At 41.8% G+C, this 21,438-nt stretch overlaps 1 protein-coding gene across 1 annotated transcript in view; it reads right to left on the bottom strand.

Annotated features, from left to right (window-relative positions):
* Positions 1-21,438, bottom strand: part of LOC122815078 (putative cation exchanger C521.04c) — a 1,300,764-nt gene that overhangs the window by 221,988 nt on the left and 1,057,338 nt on the right. The window contains exon 16 of the mRNA XM_044087322.1: positions 19,831-19,869. Within this exon, the coding sequence (XP_043943257.1) occupies positions 19,831-19,869 (39 nt within the window). The remainder of the gene's footprint in view (positions 1-19,830; positions 19,870-21,438) is intronic.

The raw sequence follows: 21,438 nt of genomic DNA, 5'->3' as shown, positions 1-21,438 counted from the left end.
TGAAACCTGTTGAGGAACCTGTTGCTTTGGTTAATAAGCCTTCAGTTTGGACTGCAATTTAAACCCATCTTAGCATAGACAAAATACAACCTGACAGCAGTCTGGACAGTGTAACTTTTGTAACAGATCTACCAAGTCTAGATTTTGAGAAAGCAATAAAAAAGTTGATCAGATTTCCTCAATTTTGTCTGATTGTAGATAGAAGTCGAGTTGATAAACATCAAGCACGTGCAGTTAATGTGTTCTCCTTTCTTTAAAAATTTGGAAAAGAACACTGGCAAATCTATGGATTGGTTTAAATTAGTTATAAATGCCACCTTTGGAAGGAAAGATTCATTTGTTCAAAGAGAAACCCTATCCTTATGGAAAACCAAATAAGGAGGTTTACATGACGGAGCTTGCATTACCAAAATTTGTCTAGCAGAAGTGCCTGTGACAAAATAGTTTTCCCAACTCAAATATTTGATATCCATTGTGGCTGCTGGTTCAAAGGGAGGTTTGGTCAGACCATGGAGCATTACAGTAATACCCCCATGGAGCATTACAGTAATACCCCATGGAGGCATTGGATCTCTAATGGGAGGATGCAACAGAAAGATTCTTCTACAAAAGGGCTTGGAGATTTTTAAGACTACCACAGATATATTTTGTTCAACATGGAAGCTGGAAATTGCTGCCATTTGATCTTCAATGGTAGAATAGCTAGAGCCTTGTTGAAAGGGTTCATCTAAGAATATCAAAATGGATGGTATGGGAGCAGTGAAAGGAAATAGGCTTTTAGCCATATCCCAAAATGAAAACTTTTCCATTTGCAGTTATAAACCTTTTCATAGCAAGCTTCTAGGAAGCTCATATGATGTCAATTGCCGTATTGGCATCTCTGGCTATTATCAATACTGGAGGAACCAAGTGGTTAGTTTCATGGTAGTCTGATCTGGGGGAGGCAATCCAGACGGATGAGCTAGGTATGGATACTGAGCCAGCATCCATGGAGGATGTACTAGCAGAGGCCACAAAAAGGGAAACCAGGTTTGTCTAGGCCAGAGGGAGGCAATGAGGATTACTCCGGCCTTGCACTGTCTGGCTTTCTGAATTAATTTGTTCATGAGGGGTTATGGGAGAAAAGCATACAGAAGACTGGTCCACATCTGGCCCACTAGTGTGTTCCTTGGTGATTGTCCCTGTGGAAAGATCAGGGCAAAGTAACTGCTTCACTTGTTGAGGTAGGAGACGGGTCACAGCAAGCTTGGCCCCAGTGGCTGAAAATTAGTGTTGCCACCATTGGACTGAGGGACCACTCATGTGTTAAGACTGTTCTGCTCAACTTGTCCACTAGAACACGAACACCCAAGAATGTGCGTTGCTAACAGAGAACTGTTTAAAGACATTGCCCACTGCCAAACCCTCAGTCTCTCGACACAAGGGGTAAGCACAAGTTTTTCCCTGTGCATTAATGTACCAAATAGCCATGTTGCCTGTATAGAAATCACAGCTATGGGAAGGACAGCCTACAATGTTAGGACCACCATCCTCATCTCCATGATGCTGATGTGAAGGTTGATCTCTAAACTTCACCATATACCTAGGAGCAATCTCCCCTCAAAATGCAACCCTCCCCCAGAATGGAGGTGTCCATGATCACTACTGATATTGGTGGGTCTAAATGAAAAAGTTGTCCTTCTGTTACTGAAGGGGAAGCAAACTGCTGATTTGACTTTTGGCATGTAGAGGGTGGAATCTGAGACCAATGGAATGCTAGTGTCCACTGAAGGATTCTCGTGTGGTAACAAGCTATCAGAACAATTACAATTGAGAAAGCCATGAAACCTAACAGACAGAATTAACTGTGCTGAAGGGCAGGGATGATGCATTATCTGGGTGGCCATTTGACACAGACAGTAAACTCTGTTGTGGAAGATGGACAATTTGCAGAGTTGTAGCAAGGTAGTATCTGAAATTCTGTTGGGCTGAAAGCAATTGACACTTGTAAAAATTCATAGTTATGCCAAGATCTAGTAAACATTGGACAAGAAAATCCAGACATACCAGAAGAAGCTTGGATGTAGCAGTTAGGAGCTAATCAAGGGTAAGAGAAGATTTGGATATGGAGCATGCACAAGTTTGCCGCTACCACTGCCATTATCTTGAACACCACAGGGCTGTGGTAAGCCCAAACAGAGTTCTGAGATGGTAATGAGTGGCTTGGAAATGACGGCATCTCAGATTGCTTCTCTATTTTCAGAGGATAGCAAGCTAGTAAGCATCCTGGAAATCAAGCACATCCAAATCACCTTCCATAGGAGGGATAATATGGACTGAATTGTGATCATCTAGAATTTTATCTGTTTTACAAACTGGTTGAGATGACTGAGATCCAAAAATTGACCTGAGATTCCCTGTTTTCATGGCACTAGGTGGCCTAATGTTTAAGGTGTTTGCCTTACAAACACAAGGTGCAGGGTTTGAGTCTCACAAGGGATAATTGGCTAAGCATAAAGTGGCTCACAAGGGCAGTTAGCTTAGTACCAACCTATGAACCTAAAAACATTGATTAGACTAAATCCTAACTGGTCTGGAGGGCACCGGCTGGATGACTTCTAGAAGCCTGGAAATTTCTACTGCTACTGGTTCTCATTGAGTGGAACATCTTTCATCATTATGGGAGGATAAGAAAAGGGAAGGGAATAGCCTCTGGAAATTATATTTTGCACCCATATTTCATATGTCAAGTCTTGCTAGGCTTGGGGGTGCAGAGATGGAGCATTCTCTGAATACCTCCAGAGTGAAGCAGTCAGGTAACCCTTCAGGGAGATTGAGAGAGTCTCTCTCAAAGGGACTGCAGAAGCCCTGGTTATCCGGTTAGCCTCTGCAGTGATGTCCACTGGAATTTCCTCCACCTCTACCATGTGAAGAGTAATCACCAGGAGAATCCTGGTAAGAACTCTGACTTAGGAAACCACATCTTTTCCCCAGCTCATGGATTCCCAGAGCTGGATCTTTGAGGTGTGGAAAAACGAACGCCTACTGCACAGAGTATGTTAATGTCCTGCTGGCTCCTTGTCAGTGCCTCTTACTTCATGCCCAAAACGTGCAGCCTCTTCATATGGGGAGTTGAAGTCTTGAAGCCTTCCACAAAATCCCAAAGATGAATCTAGGCATGCATTCTTACCATAAGTCATGTACCTGCCACTCTGGCTGAGCCAATGGCCATTAGAAATTAGATGCATGGCTACATTACGGGTTGAATGCAGAGTAGACAGCTGGGAGTCCAGTCTTTTAGACATTCACAGGCAAGACTCCAGAAATATTTGAACATTTCTTAGTCAAGTCTCTCTGAATCTGATGACGTGAGCTAAATAAATAGTTCAGTGACCACTTCCCCAAACCTGTCCAGTATCCTAGACAGCCTGCTTGAGGGATGGAGAGAGGAAATCTTCAAACTTTTTTGTGGGCATTGCTACAACCATGGCATCCACTGATGGACCTTTACTCCAATGTTTTCCATCCTTCAGAGCTGCCCAAATCATCTGGTTTCTTGGGAATGGGGTCCACCACATCAGGGTCCATCCAAGCCTGTTGCATCATGAGGTCAACCGAGTCAATGGGTGGTACCATCCAGGACAATGAACCAGAACCAAAGGCTTTCAAAAACAGATTCATCTGATGAGGGATCTTTGGTGGACTATCCCCTCTCTGCTGCAGGAGTTCAAGAATTTTACCAAAGGTGACATCTTCTGAGGGGGACCTGGGTGAACTCTCACCTTCATCCAACTTTATCATCCATGTAAGAGTCTGGAGAGGAGTCTATGTACTTTTGCTTGCGTGTCTGTTGCATGTTAACTGATTCTGCTGGGAGGACAGATGGTTCAGAATCAGACTGGAAGCTGATATAGCAGGTCCTTTTGGAAGCCTGTGGTGCCAGCTGTCCCTGTCTGACATTATGAACAGAAGAGATTACAAGATCTAGTTGGGTTTTGGGTGGAGCCAACCTAGAAGAAAGCATCCTCTCTTTGGGGTAAGACCAAAACCCTTTCAACAATCTTAAAGGCTGAAGCTGCCACTAGAACTGAAGATCTCCTCACATCCGAAGAGAGAAACCACAGCTCCACCAGTCCCAGCCCTAAAACTAATCTCAGATCCAAGCAGTCTAGTGCTGATGCACCAACGTGGACAGACTGCTCCAATAATCTTGAGGTCGAGCCATTCTCCTGGGACCCAGCTCACAGTTCCTTCATGATCTGAAGGTATCAGAGAGGACAGGGATATGGAATCTGTGTCAAAGTCAAATGAACTGTCAGCAATGATAGAGATGCTTCAGGTTTAGTCAAATCAAAAACTATTCGAACCAAAGGATGGACCACAACAGGCAAAAAGAGGGGTAGAGTGGCCAATGGTCAGTACATTTCCCAGACACAATTACTGGACAGAACCCCAAGCTGGATTTGTGTCCTTAAGAACTTTGAGCCTAGAGAACAGTTTTGACAGGATAATAGAGACTATTGAGCAGAGGAGGCCACTGATGAAGGCCTGGAACATCTCCTTTCTTGCAAGATCAGAGAATGCAATCATGGGCTCACTGGTTTCAGTGAAAACTGATGCCAAGGAGAGGAACAGGACAGAGATGAAGTTGGTTCCAGCCTCCTAGCCAATTTAGGTAGTGGTCTGAATGGTACGGACTGATCCGAGGAATGTTTGCTGGCAGAAGATGTAGACTTGTCTTGACTCTGTCAGATTCTCTCTTTCTCCTTTTATCTTTGTTTGAGGCCTTTTCAGAAGACCTAGCCCTGTCCTGTTTCTTGGCAGAGGAGTCAGAAGAGGAAGGCCCAGATACCAAAGTCCCTGTCTGTGGAGGGAGGAGACCCCACCCCCAACTTGTCATGTCAAGCTTGCAAAACAAGCACTAAATGAAGCACATGGGCATTCTGTATCCTAATTGGCAGCACATAGAAAATACACAGTATGAAGATCTTGAGGGTGGCAATCTGGCCCCTTACTCAGGACATTTTTTTGAAAACTTGTGACTCAGCCATTGCCACCAAAAATCTATTGCAACTAATGAAACAGCAAAATATAAGCAAAACTACCTTAATTATATATCCAAATAAAATATCTAAGACCAGCACTATCAAAAAATATCAACTTAAACACTACTAGATTATGTAAACAAGCACCATCTTAAATACAGCATCTAAATGTAACCTCCTTACACCCTTTAAATTGGCTTAAACTCCCTAATCAACTTGACTTCCTCCAAACTGTCACAGCCCACAAATTATTCCAACCTATTAGCTGCCCTGCATTATCTAATATCCTACAACCATATACCCCCCCCCCCCTTAGACCCCTTAGATCTACTCACCAAAACCTTATAACCGTCCAAAAACCAAAGCGCCCAGCTGGTCAGCTTCTACTCTCCTTTCCCCTAGCCAAAAAATGGAATGCCCTTCCCTCTACTATGAGGACCTGTGACAATCCACACACCTTCAAAACAACTTTATTCTTACCTGTTTCTTCACAGGAAATGTAACTGCACTCCAACTCATACCTCCCAAGCTCTGCTCCTCCTCCTCTCCTGGCTAACCTTCATACCTTCCTAATTTCTCTCATATACTTAGATTACAAATGTAACTAAACAGTAACATCCAGCCATTATGCTGTATGCCTGTCTTTCTCATGAAAATGTTTTAATAGCTTTGCTGTCTTTACTGAAAAATACCTGTTTTGACTGCAATACTACCTGTTGATTGTTATACTACCCGTCGATTGCAATGCAAGTATTTTTCTTGTAATTCTCTATGTAATGTAACTTTGTATTGTGGAGCTTTTCTCCCCAGGCCTCCACTGAAAATGGGCTCTCGAACCCAGTGGACCTCCCCGGTCACCAAACTGGAATAAATGAATAAAATATAATAAATATGCAAGGATAAATGCTATTAAGCAATACTAACTTCTATCCTAGAAACTTCTAGCAAGTATTGAAAAAAAGAGAGAAAGCTCTCAGAGGCATGAGGGGAGAAGGTTATCAAACTATCAGATGTTAAATTTTAGCTGAGAATTTGAAATGGTATGACAGCACTTGAAACACGCCTAAAGTCTTCAGGCGGCAAACAAGACGTGCTGTATTAGACTGGAGAACAGTGAATTATGGGTAGGGCAAGCATCAGAGACCTGGAACCATGGAAGCTTCAAATTTGTTGCGGGTCAGATCCAACTCCTGAGAGGTGATCTGACTACTAAAACAAGTTTGTGTGCAAAGCCCTGCAGCATTTTCATGCTAATAAGTGGACGCTTAAAGCCCTGACAATGACCATGCTAGGAAAACAAAAACAAGGATCCTCACCCAAAAAAAAGCATACAAAATGAGGGGCGATGGAGGAAGTGGCTGCTGTAGCAGTGCTCATTTCAGCATCTACTGCTGTTTACTTACACAACTGTAGTAAGCTCTTTAGGATCACTGCTGCATTGGCCTTCGCTACAAGGCTAGATTACAGCAGCTTAGGACTGGGAGGAGGAAGGACGAGGGTCCAATAGTCTCTGAAGAAAGATCCTAGCTAAGCCCTTCTTAAACTTGGAAAACTAATCTAATTTAAAGTACGTTGTAAAAGTATGCACACAGGACCAATTTACTGCTTCTAGAATCCAACCCTTTCCAAAATGTCAGAGATGAAGCAAAGGTCATAGCAAACTGAACCCTGCCTGGAATTGCCTTGTTGTGCTAGGTATAAAAGCAATAGTATGGGGTAACCACTTAAAAATAGCTTGCTTTGACACAGGTTATTTCACCTTCACATGAAATGAAAAACTGATCACAGCTCTTGACAGATTTTACTCGTCAGGATATTACAAGAATTGTCTGTGGACATCCACAACATTGCAGCATCCATTCATCCCCATTTTTAAATTCTGGAAAGAAGACAGAGAGACTGATAGCTTGGTTTAAAGTAAACTCCGATAACACAAAGCATAAATGGACTAGTTCAAGGAAACTATCTTTGTGGAAAATGAGACAGGGCTGACCTACCTTAAGTGCTTGCAAATGAGGTCCTTATTGTTCTAACCTTTACAAGTGTAACACTGCCTTTCACATTAAGAACCTCAAGTCATTCTGATGAACTGAGCAAGCGCTATTTTCTTCTAACAAAATTACTATCCTAGGAAGCCACTTGTTTTCTAGAAGGCTTGATATGCAAGATCCCTTTTAAGAACATTTTCATACAAAGTTGCACTGAAAGAATGGGATCCAGGGACAGAAATGCTAAAATAGATAAACCTTGATGGAGAAGTAAGACAGGCCAGTGGGGAGTAAATCTCCATGTACAACCATAGAAACACTAGCCCTCAATGGGTGGCGGCTCTTTTCTTGGCACCAACTAGAAAACCTCTTCCATTTACTAATGTTTTTTCTAGTAGCAGGTTTTCTTGCCTCTGTTAATACCTACTACATGTCTACAAAGTAATTACCTACAAGGTACCCAGTAAACACCATAGAATACACAGAGCTATTTACAAATTCTCTGTACAGCCATACAGATTACTGTATAGAGAGAGCTGTCCCCAACTTGTATTAAGAATAAGAAACTCAAAATATAAGCCATCCTGGTAGAATCACTATCAATCTGTTATACAACAAAAGAAAATTTTGGCCAAGAGTAGAAGGAATAAAGCCATACATATCAAAAGCCTCCTGACTAAGTGAAACGGGCAGCTAAGACACTAAATTAATACTTCAAAGGCTAAATTTGAAGGAAAAAAATAGCTTCTCAGGCAAAGGACAATAAAGTTTTCTCCAGCTATGTCTGAAACCTCAGAGGAAATACACAATGGGTAGAACTTATTGTAAATGGCATTACTTACACTGAACCGAAGGCCAATCCCAACCTTTTGGCTGACAGGTTCAGCCAACATCCCCCCCCAATAGTCCAAAGGAAGTACCACCCAATACAACCCTCCAATCATTACTATAGAACAGGTCATTAATGCACTTTCCAAGACCAAAAACACTATCGGTGGGCCCCAATAACATCCCTAGATGTTTAATAAATAGCATGAAACATGACCTCTCTGGTCCATGTGAATCACTTTTCAACTGGAGCCTTCAGTAAGGTTTTTTTTTTGCCCAAGGAATGGAAGATGGCTACAGTACTTACCCTGCCCAAAGGGGGTCCCAACCACTGATCTGGGTAACTACAGGCCACCAAGTCTTACCAGCCTCATATGTAAGGCCATGAAAAGAATCATCATAGGCATGATAAATGAGGACATAGATAACCTGCAAATGCTGGATCCACCAGTTTGACTTTGTTAAAGGAAGGGCATGCTTATTAAATCTGGTGGACTTTTCTGAGACGGTCACCAAAGCATTGGATGAAGGCAAGACTGTGCACACAGCTTACCTCGACCTGGCCAAGGATTTTGATGCAATACCCCACTTGGGCATTATAGACAAGCTCACTAATTTAGGTATAGAGCCTTTTATCATCTGCTGGAGAGCCAACTGGCTCACTAAAGACCCAGGAGGTCAAAATAGGTGAGACCACCTCCACTGAGAGGCCAGTCACTAGTAGACTCTCCAGGGCTCAGTACCAGGACTGCTCTTTTTGGCATCTATTTCTCTGAAATAGAAACAAATGCTGAAGGTTTACAGCTGACAATTTGCAGATGACTGCAAGATGGGGAATTCATCAACCCCCATGCAGACACTAGCATTCTCTAAGGAGGTCGATTGCTGACTAACAAATGGTGCCAAAGCCATGGTCTTAAACTCAATGCTAAGAAATGCATAATTGTACCCTTTGGGAAATCAACCATCCCAGCTAATTACCATGTTGGTAATACACCCCTAAAAGTCGACTCAGTAGACCGGTATCTGGGTATGCACGTAGACAGTAGACTTGCCTTGAACCACCACATGGCCACAGTGGTGTGGAAGTACCTTTATGTTGCACAGTTTGTAAGGGCATGGCATCTAGATCCAAAGAGGTCATAATCCCACTGTCCTCTGCTCTTATCAGACCAGAGTACAATGCTCACTTGGGTATGTACTTGACCAGGCATATTCAGCAACTAAAGTAACTTCAAAGTTTCCTTACAGAAAGAATGCAAGGCATAACAAGCCTGTCTTATGAAGAACACCTTAAAGCCCTTTTCCTCTACTCAGTCTCCTATACACTGCTGATGGGTGATCTATACCTGGCATTCACAAAAAGTACAGTTTTGTACCTACCATAAATGTAGATGTTCGAGGATCCACATTGCTGCAGTCCTAACTATTGGGTAGTCCACTGTCCAGTCGGCCCGAATACCAAAGTATATGGCTGACGTCGGTCAGGGCGCATTAGACTGACGTCAGTACGTCAGGGTACTAATGCGCATGACCGACGCCATATCCTCAGTCTTTTCTTGCCCCAGATGTCAGAAGACCCTGAAAAGATAAGGCCAAAAACCAAAAACTCCCAACATATCTGCACCAAAATATATATATATACAAAACATAGAAAATTAGCAGAATATAACCTCACCTACACAACCACCCCTAAACACAGAGGGAAGGAGGGAGGGTAAATTGGACTGCAGCAATGTGGATCCTCGAACATCTACATTTATGGTAGGTACAAAACTGTACTATGTTCTTCATTCCACATTGCTGCAGTCCTAACTATTGGGTAGAATCCCAAAGCAGAGGTAAGGGAGGCTGGCAAATCATAAGGAAGCAGGAGCTGATAACATGCCTTGCAAAATAGCTGTGGCAAAACCAGCCCTAGACTTAGAGTAGAGAGGAAGGTGGTAATGCTTAGAGAAAGTATGCACTGAACTCCAAGTAGCTGCCTCCAAAATATCCTTAGTTGCCACCCCCCTTAAAAAAGCTGTTGAAGTGGCAGTAGCCCTAGTGGAATGAGGCCTAATCCCAGCTGGAATCTCCTTGCCATGATGGGAATAACAAAATGCAATGCAAAACCCAATCCACCTAGAAATAGTTTGTTTTGACACAGGCTTGCCCTGAGAACTCAAAGCAAAAGAAACAAACAACTGCTGAGACTGCCTAAAATCCTTAGTCCTGCTCAAATAATAACGCAATTGCCTGTGTACATCTAAAGTGTGCAAAATCTTTTCCCCTTTATTTTGGGGATCTGCATAGGCAAATGAATAGTTTGGTTTAAAGCCACACTAGAAACCACTTTAGGCATAAAGGAAGGATTAGTACGTAATGATACCCTATCCTTATGAAAAATCAAAAAGGCTCAACCGCCATAAGGGCCTGTAACTCAGAAACCCTTCTTGCAGAAGTAATGGCCAACAAAAAGCAGTCTTCCATGACAAGTATTTCAGTTCAGCAGTAGCTGCAGGCTCAAAAGGTTGTAGAGTAAGTTTCTCCAACACAAAATTGAGATCCCAAGCAGGAGTAGGAGCTCTCGTGGGGGTCTTATATTCTTTGCCCCTCTAAGAAATTGCTTGAACAAAGGATGTGAAAACAATGGTGGGTCACAATCATAGTGAGCTGAAATTGCTGCAGCATGAATCTTAATGGAAGAGAAAGACAAACCTTTGTCCAATAACTCAGTAAGATATTGAAGAGCCACACTCAAATTAGGCTCCGAAATCTCCAAATTCTTTGCTGCAGTCCAAAATAAAAATCTCTTCCATTTTTCTGCGTACACTTTCCTTGTACTAGGTCTCCTGGCTTCCATAATCACATTTAAAACTTGTTGAGGAAGTTGAGACCTGCTGTCTTTCAAAACAGAATATGCCAGGCTGTTAGATGAAGAGAGTGAAGCTTGACATTGAGCAGCCGACCGTCCTTCTGAGACAACAGATGTGGAATCAAGGGTAAAGGCCATGGAGGCTTCTTTAGCAGACTCGGCAGTAATGGGTACCAGTGCTGGCGAGGCCAATCTGGAGCTATTAAAATCATCCTTGGCTTGTCTTGTCTGACTTTTAGAAGCACCTTTGGAAGAAGAGGCAGAGGTGGAAACGCATACACATGAAGATTTTTCCAACTGAAAGAAAGAGCATCCACTTTCCAAGCTGTGTGATGAAACCTCTTTGTGCAAAACTTTGGCAGCTGGTGGTTTAGTGGAGAAGCGAACAGATCTATGTCTGGAGTTCCCCAGGACACTGTCAACTTTTGAAATACATGAAGATCCAGTTTCCACTCGTGGGGATCCATGATTTGTCTGCTTAACACATCTGCTAAGGAGTTCTGTGCTCCCGGCAGAAACCTTGCCTGAAGAGTTAGTTGCAAGCTTAGCGCAGTCTCCCATAAAATCATTGCTTGCCTGCACAATGGGTAAGAATGTGTTCCCCCTTGTTTGTTGATGTACCACATGACAGTTGTGTTGTCTGTTAGAATCAACACCTGCCCTGGAAGAAGTAACTCCTTGAAAGCCATTAATGCAAACTGGACTGCTAACATCTCCTTCATGTTGATATGTAGATGCTGTAGTCTGGCAGGCCACTTGTCTTGTATCCACTTTCCATTTAGATGAGCTCCCCAAGCAATGTCTGAGGCATCTGTCGTTAGAATTTGACTCGCCTCTGGCCGGGTCACAGAGAGTCCCTTGTTTAGGTGACATTCCTGAGCCCACCACAAAAATTCCTTTTGAATGCAAGGTATTATTTGAATGACAGTGTCCAAATCCTGGCAGTGCTGTGTCCATACATTTTTGAGATACCATTGTAGCTTCCTCATATGCAGTTTGGCATTGGGAAGCACCAGAATACAAGATGCCATGAACCCTAAGGCTTGAAGGACTGTCCTTGCAGTCAGCCCGGACTGAAGAGATAGTTGATGGAAGTAACTGGAAAGATTCTTTTGTTTGTCCGGGGTTAAAAAGGCCATCTGGGCTGCTGTATTCAGTCTCACACCCAGAAAGCACATGTCTTGAGAGGGTACTAGACTGGACTTTATTTCGTTCACAGAATACCCTAGGCATCTTAGCACTGCTATGACATATTCCAAATGCTGTAGAAGGTCTTCCTTTTCTTGAGCCAGAATCAGGCAATCGTCCAAGTAAGGATAAATTTGAATTCCTTTTAGCCTGAAGTAAGCTATCACTGGAGCCAGAACCTTTGTGAATACTCTGGGCGCAGTAGATAAGCCAAAGGGCAATGCAGAGAACTGATAATGAGAATTTCCAGCTCGAAACGCAGATACTTTCTGCAACTTAGTCTTATAGGCACATGAAGGTAAGCTTCCTTGAGATCTAAAGTTACCATCCAGTGATCCTTGCCCAGCAGAGGTAAAAGCTGTTGTAACGTCAACATTTTGAACTTGGGAATGTCCAGATAAGTGTTGAGGATAGATAAATCCAAAATTGGTCTCCACGTGTTCCCCTTCTTCGGTACTAGGAACAGGCGAGAATAAAATCCTAGGCCCCTTTCTGGCACAGGAACCGGCTGAATTGCCCCTATTTGGAGTAACTGAGAAATTTGCTTGTGAGCCTCTTGTCTTTGTAGAGGAGGAATGTCTGGCATGCCTTTGAAAGGAGGCAAGGTATGGAAATAAAACCTGTAACCGTGGTGAATGATATCCAGAACCCATTTGTCTTGGGTAATTAAATCCCAATTTTCTTTGAAAAGAGACAGTCTTCCTCCTAGAAGTGCCGCCAGGCGAGAAGGTACTGGCAGCTGAAAAGGCAGGTCATTGGGTCTGCTTACGAAAGGACTGACCCCTGCCCTCACCAGAAGTCTGAGCAGGTGAACTCCTGTCCTAGGCCTAAAAGCACCTTGAGCTCTGCCCCTACCACGTCTAGACCTACCCCTAGACTGGGAATCATAAGCAGGATAAGTCCATCCCTTAGCAGGCCAATTTCTACTAAACTTTGGAGGCTGCACCTGCAAAAAATCCTTAACAGTTTGCATAGACTTAGCCTTGTCCTCCATCTTCTTTAAAACTGCTTCCACAGGCGAACCAAACAACACATCAGACTGTAAAGGAGCATCCAAAATCCTTGTCTTAACATGCTCAGCTAAGTTCTGATCCCTCAACCAGGCGTGCCTACGAAGAACAGAACCAGTGGCAGCCACCCTGGAGGAGGCCTGCACAGCATCAAAACCACATTGCAAGGAATGTTTACCCACTTGTTCAGACACATGAACTAAATCCTGCAACTCTTTACACTCAATGCCTTCCGCCAGAGCATCCACCTTAGATTTCAACTGTGAAAGAAGATAATTCTGATATTTTAACATGTGAAACTGACAATTCAACGCCCTCATGGCTAAAGTGGAAGAAGTATACACTTTCTTTCCCCATCTATCCAAAGCCCTTGCCTCTTTATCAGGAGGGACAGGATTTTTAACAACTGAGGCCTTCACACCTTTAGGCCCCTGAGAGACAGTTTCGGGTCTGCCCTAGGACTCGTAAAAGATACTTATGAGCTTCAGGCACCCTATAATACCTATCCGGTTTAACTGGGGCAGGAGGCAAAGAATCCGGATTCAGGAAGCCTCTGCAAAAACATCTTCCACCACATTTAAAACAGGAGGTATAGCTAAAGGCCTGTGCTGGGGTAAAACAAGAATTCCCTAAGCCTTTTCCTGGAATCAGAGAAATCTTGACCTTCCCATTTAAAATGCTCCCTCATGGAATGCAGAGTCTCTGAAAATGAAAAATCCTCAGGAGCGGAAGCTGAAGGAGTAGAATCATCCACATCAGAATCAGAATAAGGAGGGTACTCCTGCAAGTCTTCAGCCGAAGACTCAGAAGCCTCCGAGCATTGCTCAAAACTCTCAAACTCAGATTCCACCCTAGGCCTCTTATCAGGAGGGGGCATAGAACCCCTTATCATAGTAATCAAATCCTCTGCCATTTTAAGCATATGTTTCTTAGGCAAAGACCCTGAAGTACTAGGAGAAACCCCCACTGAAGCAAAACTCGGCCTGCCCCTCAAAGAAGCCTTGGAAACCGAAGGGGAGGCTCTGACCACCTTAGGAAGAGAGGGAAGAACAGCCACCTGAGAAGCCCCCTCAGCCTGGCCTACTTCCTGAGAGGATACATCCTGTAACAGTAAAGTCTCTCCCTGAGACTCCAAAGAAACACCTGGCAAAACCTCCGGCTCCACTGAGCCCTCTAAAGAACCGACGGCTGGGACTGTCGGTTCCTCCACTCTAGGCTTTGCCGTTTTGTCCTTGCGTTTTTTAGCCGAAGCCGGCGTCGGAACATCCGACGGCATTTTATAATTACAACGCTTCCCAAACACTAACCTGGCACAGTCTAACCTTCTCTTAATAGTGCGTTTGTTAAATCTAGCACAAGAGCGGCATCCAACAACGTCGTGCTCAGGCCCTAAACAAGGTATACACAAAGTATGGTAATCCCTATGAGGTATCTGTTTCCCACAAGAAATACAGTTATTCACTTTTTCTGACATCCGGTTAAATACTGAGGCAAGAAAAACCAAAATATTCCCCAACGGGGTACTTAGCCAACTTTGATTCGGTCTGAAACTCTGGCTTCAGAAACTTTCAGAACGCCAACCTGCACTCGCAAAATTGCTTCTGCATCGGACCATGCGGCAAAAAAGACTGAGGATATGGCGTCGGTCATGCGCATTAGTACCCTGACGTACTGACGTCAGTCTAATGCGCCCTGACCGACGTCAGCCATATACTTTGGTATTCGGGCCGACTGGACAGCGGACTACCCAATAGTTAGGACTGCAGCAATGTGGAATGAAGAACATCAAGTTTCCTACATATTTTTAAGTTGAAGAGTATCAGAAATACAAGGTCTAAGGAGCTGAATCTTGTCTGACTTAAACAGAACATGCTGGAGAGACAGATGTGTCCCAGAGACTGCCCCTCCTATGGAACAGGCTTCCTATTCATGTAAAGCTGAGTTAGTCTATTACCCAGTTGAAGCACAACCTAGATAAGTGGATGGAGAACAGAAATTTACACCAGGCCTGTTAACCCATCTCCCTTATGGACAAAGGTAGCTTTTATAAATGCCTGGCCCTCAATGTCCAATTTGGATGAAGGACACTTATTCTTTTAGGAAAACTTGCCTAGGCTTAGAAAGGTCCCCTGGGTTGTTGAGCCTAGTAACAGTCTATGAATATATTGAGATTATCATCCAAGCAGTTAGTTGAAGTTGTTTGGGGTCAGCATACATCAAACATCTTGTCTTGAATCCATAGGTCTAATTTGTGAGGAAGCTTGTGGTAATTGCCCCTGGCCATTTCCCAAAGGAGGGAAATATTTGGAGTGTCCTTCTGAACCTACAAAATGATCCTGGATATTTGGGAAAGGGTGGAAAAGCATACAGGAAAACTCCTAACCAGCAAAAAGAAAAAGCATCCACCCTTCCAGGCCTTCTTGCAAGGAGTCCTGGAGCAGAATTTTGCCAACTGATTGCTATGGAGGTGAAAAGATCTATGAGGTATTCTCATAGTTGGATTAATTCCTAGACCACCTCCTGATTCAAATTCCATTCTAAGGTCTGTCCTAGTCCTGCTCTTGTTTGTCAATTTTGCTCTGATGGCATACAAGATGCCCGTGGAGCAAAACTGTGCTGGAAAGCTATATCTTAAGCTACCGTGACTAGTCTGCACAGAGGGTACAAGATAGTTCTACCCTATTGATGTACATCATTTTGTCTGTAAACACAGAGATCCTGGGGACTACAGATAACAGAGCTGACAGCATTTATAAGAGCCATCTCTTAAGTCTGCATTTCGGTGTGTTTTCTGTTCCAAAGACCCAGCATTTTTTCCCCATAGACACCAGCCCTCCAATCAAAGTCAGTTAATCTGTTACAGACTTGTGCTGGAGCTGGAAGGGGGAATGCAAGACCTAGTTTTGATAAATTTGATCTCCTCCAAAAATACTTTTCACAAATCCCGAAACTGGAATCTCAGGGAATACAGATATTGGGATCATACAGATCAGATACCACTGGATTTTTTCGTGTAAAGTCTTGCAAGAAGGATCATAAAAATCACAGAAGCCAGGAGACCCCGGACTGAAAAATTCCCTGACACAGTAATTGAGTGGAAATGTTCAGGAATAGATCTAGATAAAGATCTACATTTTCAGTGGAAGAAAAGCTCTGAAGTGAGGTATCTAGGAGACAACCCAGGAAAACAATCCTGTTAGGAGGAGAGAAGTTAAACAAGACTTCTGGATTTCTACTGGAACCCCAGTCTGTGTAGAGCACTTACTAAGGCAAGAGATTCCTACCACTTTGAAAAGGACTATAAAAAGATGAGCAGTACTCGAAGGAAAAAATGTGAATACCTTACTGTCTGCAGTAGGTTATCAGGAGTCAGACCCTTTGTGAATACACTGGGAACAGTGGATAGACCAAAGGGCATAGCTGCACAGAAAGCCACAAGAAACCACTGAAATCTGGATTTCTAGAATGTGATATGCATCTTTTAAATCCAAAGTCACCAGAAAACTCAAACAGGGAATAAGGAGTAACAATTTAAAAAGAGAACATTTTGAACTTGGGAAATGTCACAAACAGGTTTAGAAATCAAAGATCAAAAACTTGTCTCCACAAATCTTTTTTTGGCACCAAAAACATTCTTGAACAAAAGCCCTTTTCCTGAGAATGAGGGACCTTTTCTATCACCTGCCGAGACTGAAGCTAAATGACAGGAGGAAAAAAGTTTTGTCTGGCAGATAACATGGATTCCTTCAAAAAGGAGGGAGGGACTCCGACTGACATTTGTAACCTTGAAGGATTACTTTCAGAACCTGTCTGAAACCATCTGTTGCCAGAGACAGAAATGGTGGTTCAGACTTTCTGGAAGAGTTAAGGATTTGCCAGAGTGGTAAGGGGAAGCAGAGTATTGTAGATAGCAATTCAGACTTATTACACTGTCCGTTGTTCCAGTTTTCTTTTTGGAGCTTCACAGCCATTGTTTTTAAACATCTGCTTACCCGTTTATTTTGTTTAGAAATAGTTAGGGGGGTGCATTAAATCTCTTGGCAAACTTGAAGGCTGAAAAATTCCCAGAATCAGCTTACACACATCATCACACTTAAGGACTGCTGCAGGATTATGACCCAAAACACTAATCAAAGGAAGAATTAAACATTTCAGCTTTGACATCTTCCAGCTTTGACAAAATTCAAGCTGACCAAGTCTTTACTACTTCCCTCCCTCTTTTACGCTACTCCCATCTTCACAAACCTTCACTCCTCGGTCTTTAACTACAATGCTGCTACTACAAAACTGTAAAATTAGCCTCCAGCTTGCAACACCATACCCATCATTGCCAACCTATCAAAATGCTCATTTGGTATAAATTCTCCCAATACCTCAGCTGCACTCGATTCTGGCTCACAAGCTAGTATATAGAAATTAGAGGGTCTGACAAAGGTTAAAGTATTGCAGTTTAAGGGGAATCTTACATAAGAGAAGGCACAACTGCAAACTGCTAAAGGGAAAATTAAACTCCTTAGAAAGTTGCTGGTAAGAACTACCTTTGATAACTTTAGAGCACAAAAACATTTAGCACGACTTTATGCAACAGAAAGTAGAAAGGAGTCACTAACTGTAGGGAGCCTATGACAAAATAACCAGTGATTCTACAGAGATAATTTAGAAATTTTATGAAAATTTGTATAAAACAGATGAATGTGGAAACCAAGACAAGGCACAAATAGAAATATTTATGCAATGGTTAGAAGATGGAGCTCAACACTTAAGATAGGAAGAAATGAGAAAAACAGTGAGGCACAATACAGTACAGGCAAAAAGAAAGTGAAAGACCTGCTTTGATAGTTTTTAGCTGAATCGACATCAGAAGTTGCTGTTAAAGGGATTGTTAGGGCATGTAAAATACAGCACAATAACTTAAGAATCACCTCAGAAGAGGTTTGAAAAGACTGAGGAGAAACTTTAAATGCAATTTACAAGGGAACAATGGGAGGACATGTACATAGCTCCCACGTATGCAACGTATGCTTGGAAGTGTTTATATATGCATTTTTATATTCCAAGTAGACTTCAAAGAATTTTGCCTCAGGTAGATGGCAAATGTTGAAGGAGTGATGGGGAAGAAAGAAGCAACTGGGAACATATCATTTTGGGAGTGCAATGAGTTGGCAGACTTTAAAAAATCTTTAGAGTAGCCTGTCAGAAATAGTGGGGGAGCAAATTATTGAAACTAAGGAAAAAAAATTGTTTGAGCTGGGACACAGGATCTAAAATAACTAGACATTAGGCATCAAGTTAAATTTTGACTGACAAAAAAGCAATTGCTAGAAAATGGAAATCAGTCTACACCAACTGTATTTGAAGTATTGATTATACAGGATAAAATAACTGAAAGAGGGAGCTTTAGAAAATGGAAGGAGAAAAATGACATTGTACAATAGAAATGATGTGAATACATGCAGAATAAAGTTCAAGAGAACTGGGATTAAAAGAAGGCAGGAATTCAACAATTTATGTAATATTGGACAAATAGTTATAAGGAAAGAATTTATGTGATGTACAACGCATGTAAATTGAAACATTGTTTTCTTTTAACACTGTTATTGTTTAACAGTGTTTTAAGTAATAATTTAATAAAGATGTTTAAAAAAGACAGCAATATATAATCGGGGGGGGGGGGGTAAGTCTCCAGATACAGAAGGTATAATCTGGAATATTTTGTTTAACAGCATTTTAAAAGGAGTTAGTGGAGGGAGCAACATCCTGGAAAAAAAGCTGTGGCAGCTGTATAACCCAAAGACTTAAGACCCTTCAGACGGTTTCATATATATTCAATTTTAAACCATGACTGTAAAGCAAATATGTCTATACTAGCTAAGAGAATAAGTGTGTTAAAAAAATTGACAGATATGAAAAATGTGGCTTTATGGTAGAGACAAATAACCATAATGATGCATGGGGAAGCACAATTTAAGAAACATTCACGATTACCGTTTAGTCCTGATGCAGCGAAAGCATTCATTGACCATCAGGGATGAAATTTTATGAGTAGGGGAAAGGAAGCATTTGCATTTTTTTTGTTTAAGAAACATCTTTAATAAATTATCCCATATGACACAGGCAATCTTACATTTATCACCAAGAATTCGAGAGAAATACTGAAGTGTAAAGACACTAAACCAAATATTCACTTCAGTTGCTGCTCCAGTATCAATAAAGGACACCCAATTGATCCAATTCAACACTTTAATATCCAACAAAATATGCAAGCTTAAAGGATTTAGGGCTTTTGTTTCTAACACACCAGGAAGTTTCTGGTTTGTTAGAAATGAAACTCCTAAATCCTTTAAGCTTGTATATTTTATTGGATATTAAAGTGTTCAATTTGATCAACTGGGAGTCCTTTATTGGTACTGGAGCAGCAACTGAAGTGAATCTTACATTTATATAAGTGAAAGCAAACCATACTGAATTTCAGTTGCAAACATTCATTACAAATCATGCAGACAACTGTAGATGTAAACATTATACATCACTTATAATTTATGCATTAATTGTCAAGCAAGATAGCTCATTCATATCGTGCCTTCCTTTAAACCTTATTCCTCCTCTGCAGGTATTGTTCCCACAATTCCCATTTTTTCCTATGTAATTTGTTCCTACCCTTTTCTAAAGATGCCAGTTCCAGTTCTCTGTCAATATATTTGTTACTTCTAGTAAAGTTGGTTTAGACTTATTTACATTTACTAGTAATTGCTTTTTTGGCAGCCACCGTAATTAAGATTCAGGTTAGTACTAAGCTAACTGCCCTTGTGAGTAATTTTAAGCCTAGCCAATTATCCCTAGTGAGACTCAAACCCTGCGCAACTTGTGTTTGTAAAGCAAACACCTTAACCATTAGGATACCCTCTCAACCCTACATCTAGGCAATTCTGATTCACCATCATTGCTCAAGAAAATCATTTCCTTAGTTACACCAACTCAGTCACCCGGTATCTCTGACAGAGCAGTCAGCAGGGAATCTCAAGTCTACCAACTCATTACACTCCCAGAAAATGTTCCTAGTTACCTCTTCTCCCCTATCACACCTCCATTTGCTGTCTACCTGAGGAAAAACACTTTGGCATCTACTTGGGTATAAAATACCTATGTAAATACTTCCAAGCAAAGATCCTAAATCTTTTAGACTTTGTTGTATATTTGGGAGACGTACATATATCCCCCATTGTTTCTTTGTGAATTGCTTATCCAATCTCTCCTCCCAGTACTTTCTAACCTCCTCTGATTCTTGGTTATCATGCAAGGTTTTATATGCTCTAATTCTTCCTTTCTTAATGGCAGCTTCTGCTCTAGATTCTATTAAACTCCATCACTGCTGGTCCTTCATTTAGGACCCCGTATTTCTTTCTCTGCCTATACTCAGACATCAATCCTTGATGGAAAAGGCACACACTAACCTGCAGTCCAAATAAATTCTCTGTCTTCCCATTCTATTACATTTCCCATTTGCTCCAATACCTTGGTTCCTTTGCCAGCTTTCTCCAGTAAATTCCAGCCCTCGTCTATTGTCTGCACGCCTAATTGCAGTCATCCTTGCTATATATAGGAACTTTAATTTTTTTTCTCTGAAATAACTCTTCAAAATTGGGTAATCTCAGTCTGCCTTGTTCTTCATAGATTGGTACTAGGCTATCAGCCCTAGGGTCTGTACAAGCCTAGCCATAACAATTCCCTGGCTATTTCTTCACACACTATTTACTTCTATTGGAAGAATAAGCTTATCCCACTTGATTCTTGCAGTTTTCCCCTCCCAGATAAAGTCTGTCAGGTCTTTGCTATTCACAACTTCTCTAGTTGATAAAAATACACCTGACCTTTGTATAAGGCTAAACTGACTAAACATTTTAACTGCTTGTATGTCACCATTGATGGCCATAAAATACAGCTTCAATTTTTCTCAGTTTTTGTATGGTCTTTTGTTTATAGTCTCTTCCCACATATGCCTTAGCTGCCACACTGGAATTATTTTTAATCCATACTTATGTCCCCATAAATACGGATATTGGTAAACCAATGTGTGTGGGTAAATAATTTACTGCTATTGTCTTTATTTCAACCAATTTCATATCCCAAAAAGATATGAAAGTCTCAAAATGTTCCACAACATTGTGATGTCCCTTTCTTGTTTTGTTAGGTATAAACTATCTGCAACTACAGTCAGCTTTTCTTGACTACCTTACCAAATATATCCTTGAATTTCCGAGTCCCTTATTTTCTTTGCCAATGGTTCTAAATATGCAAATAAAGGAGGGAGAGGACAACCCTGCCTTGTTCCTCTGCTCAAGCAGAAAGCATCAGAGAGGACCCCACCCACTTTAATTTTAGTCTCTGATCCCTCGTATATCCTCCTAATCAACTCTTAATTTTATCAGGGAATGCAAACACATCCATTGCCCTGCTCGTAAAGTCCCAGCTTACTCTGCCAAATGCTTTTTCTGCATCAAGAACCACCAACAGCAGCAGTATATTTTTTTACATTCTGCGTCCCT

This window comes from Protopterus annectens, chromosome 11.part0, assembly GCF_019279795.1.
Source record: "Protopterus annectens isolate FY-2018-M chromosome 11.part0, PAN1.0, whole genome shotgun sequence".
Classification (NCBI taxonomy): domain Eukaryota; kingdom Metazoa; phylum Chordata; order Ceratodontiformes; family Protopteridae; genus Protopterus; species Protopterus annectens.
This window is presented reverse-complemented; position numbering and strand designations above follow the sequence as displayed.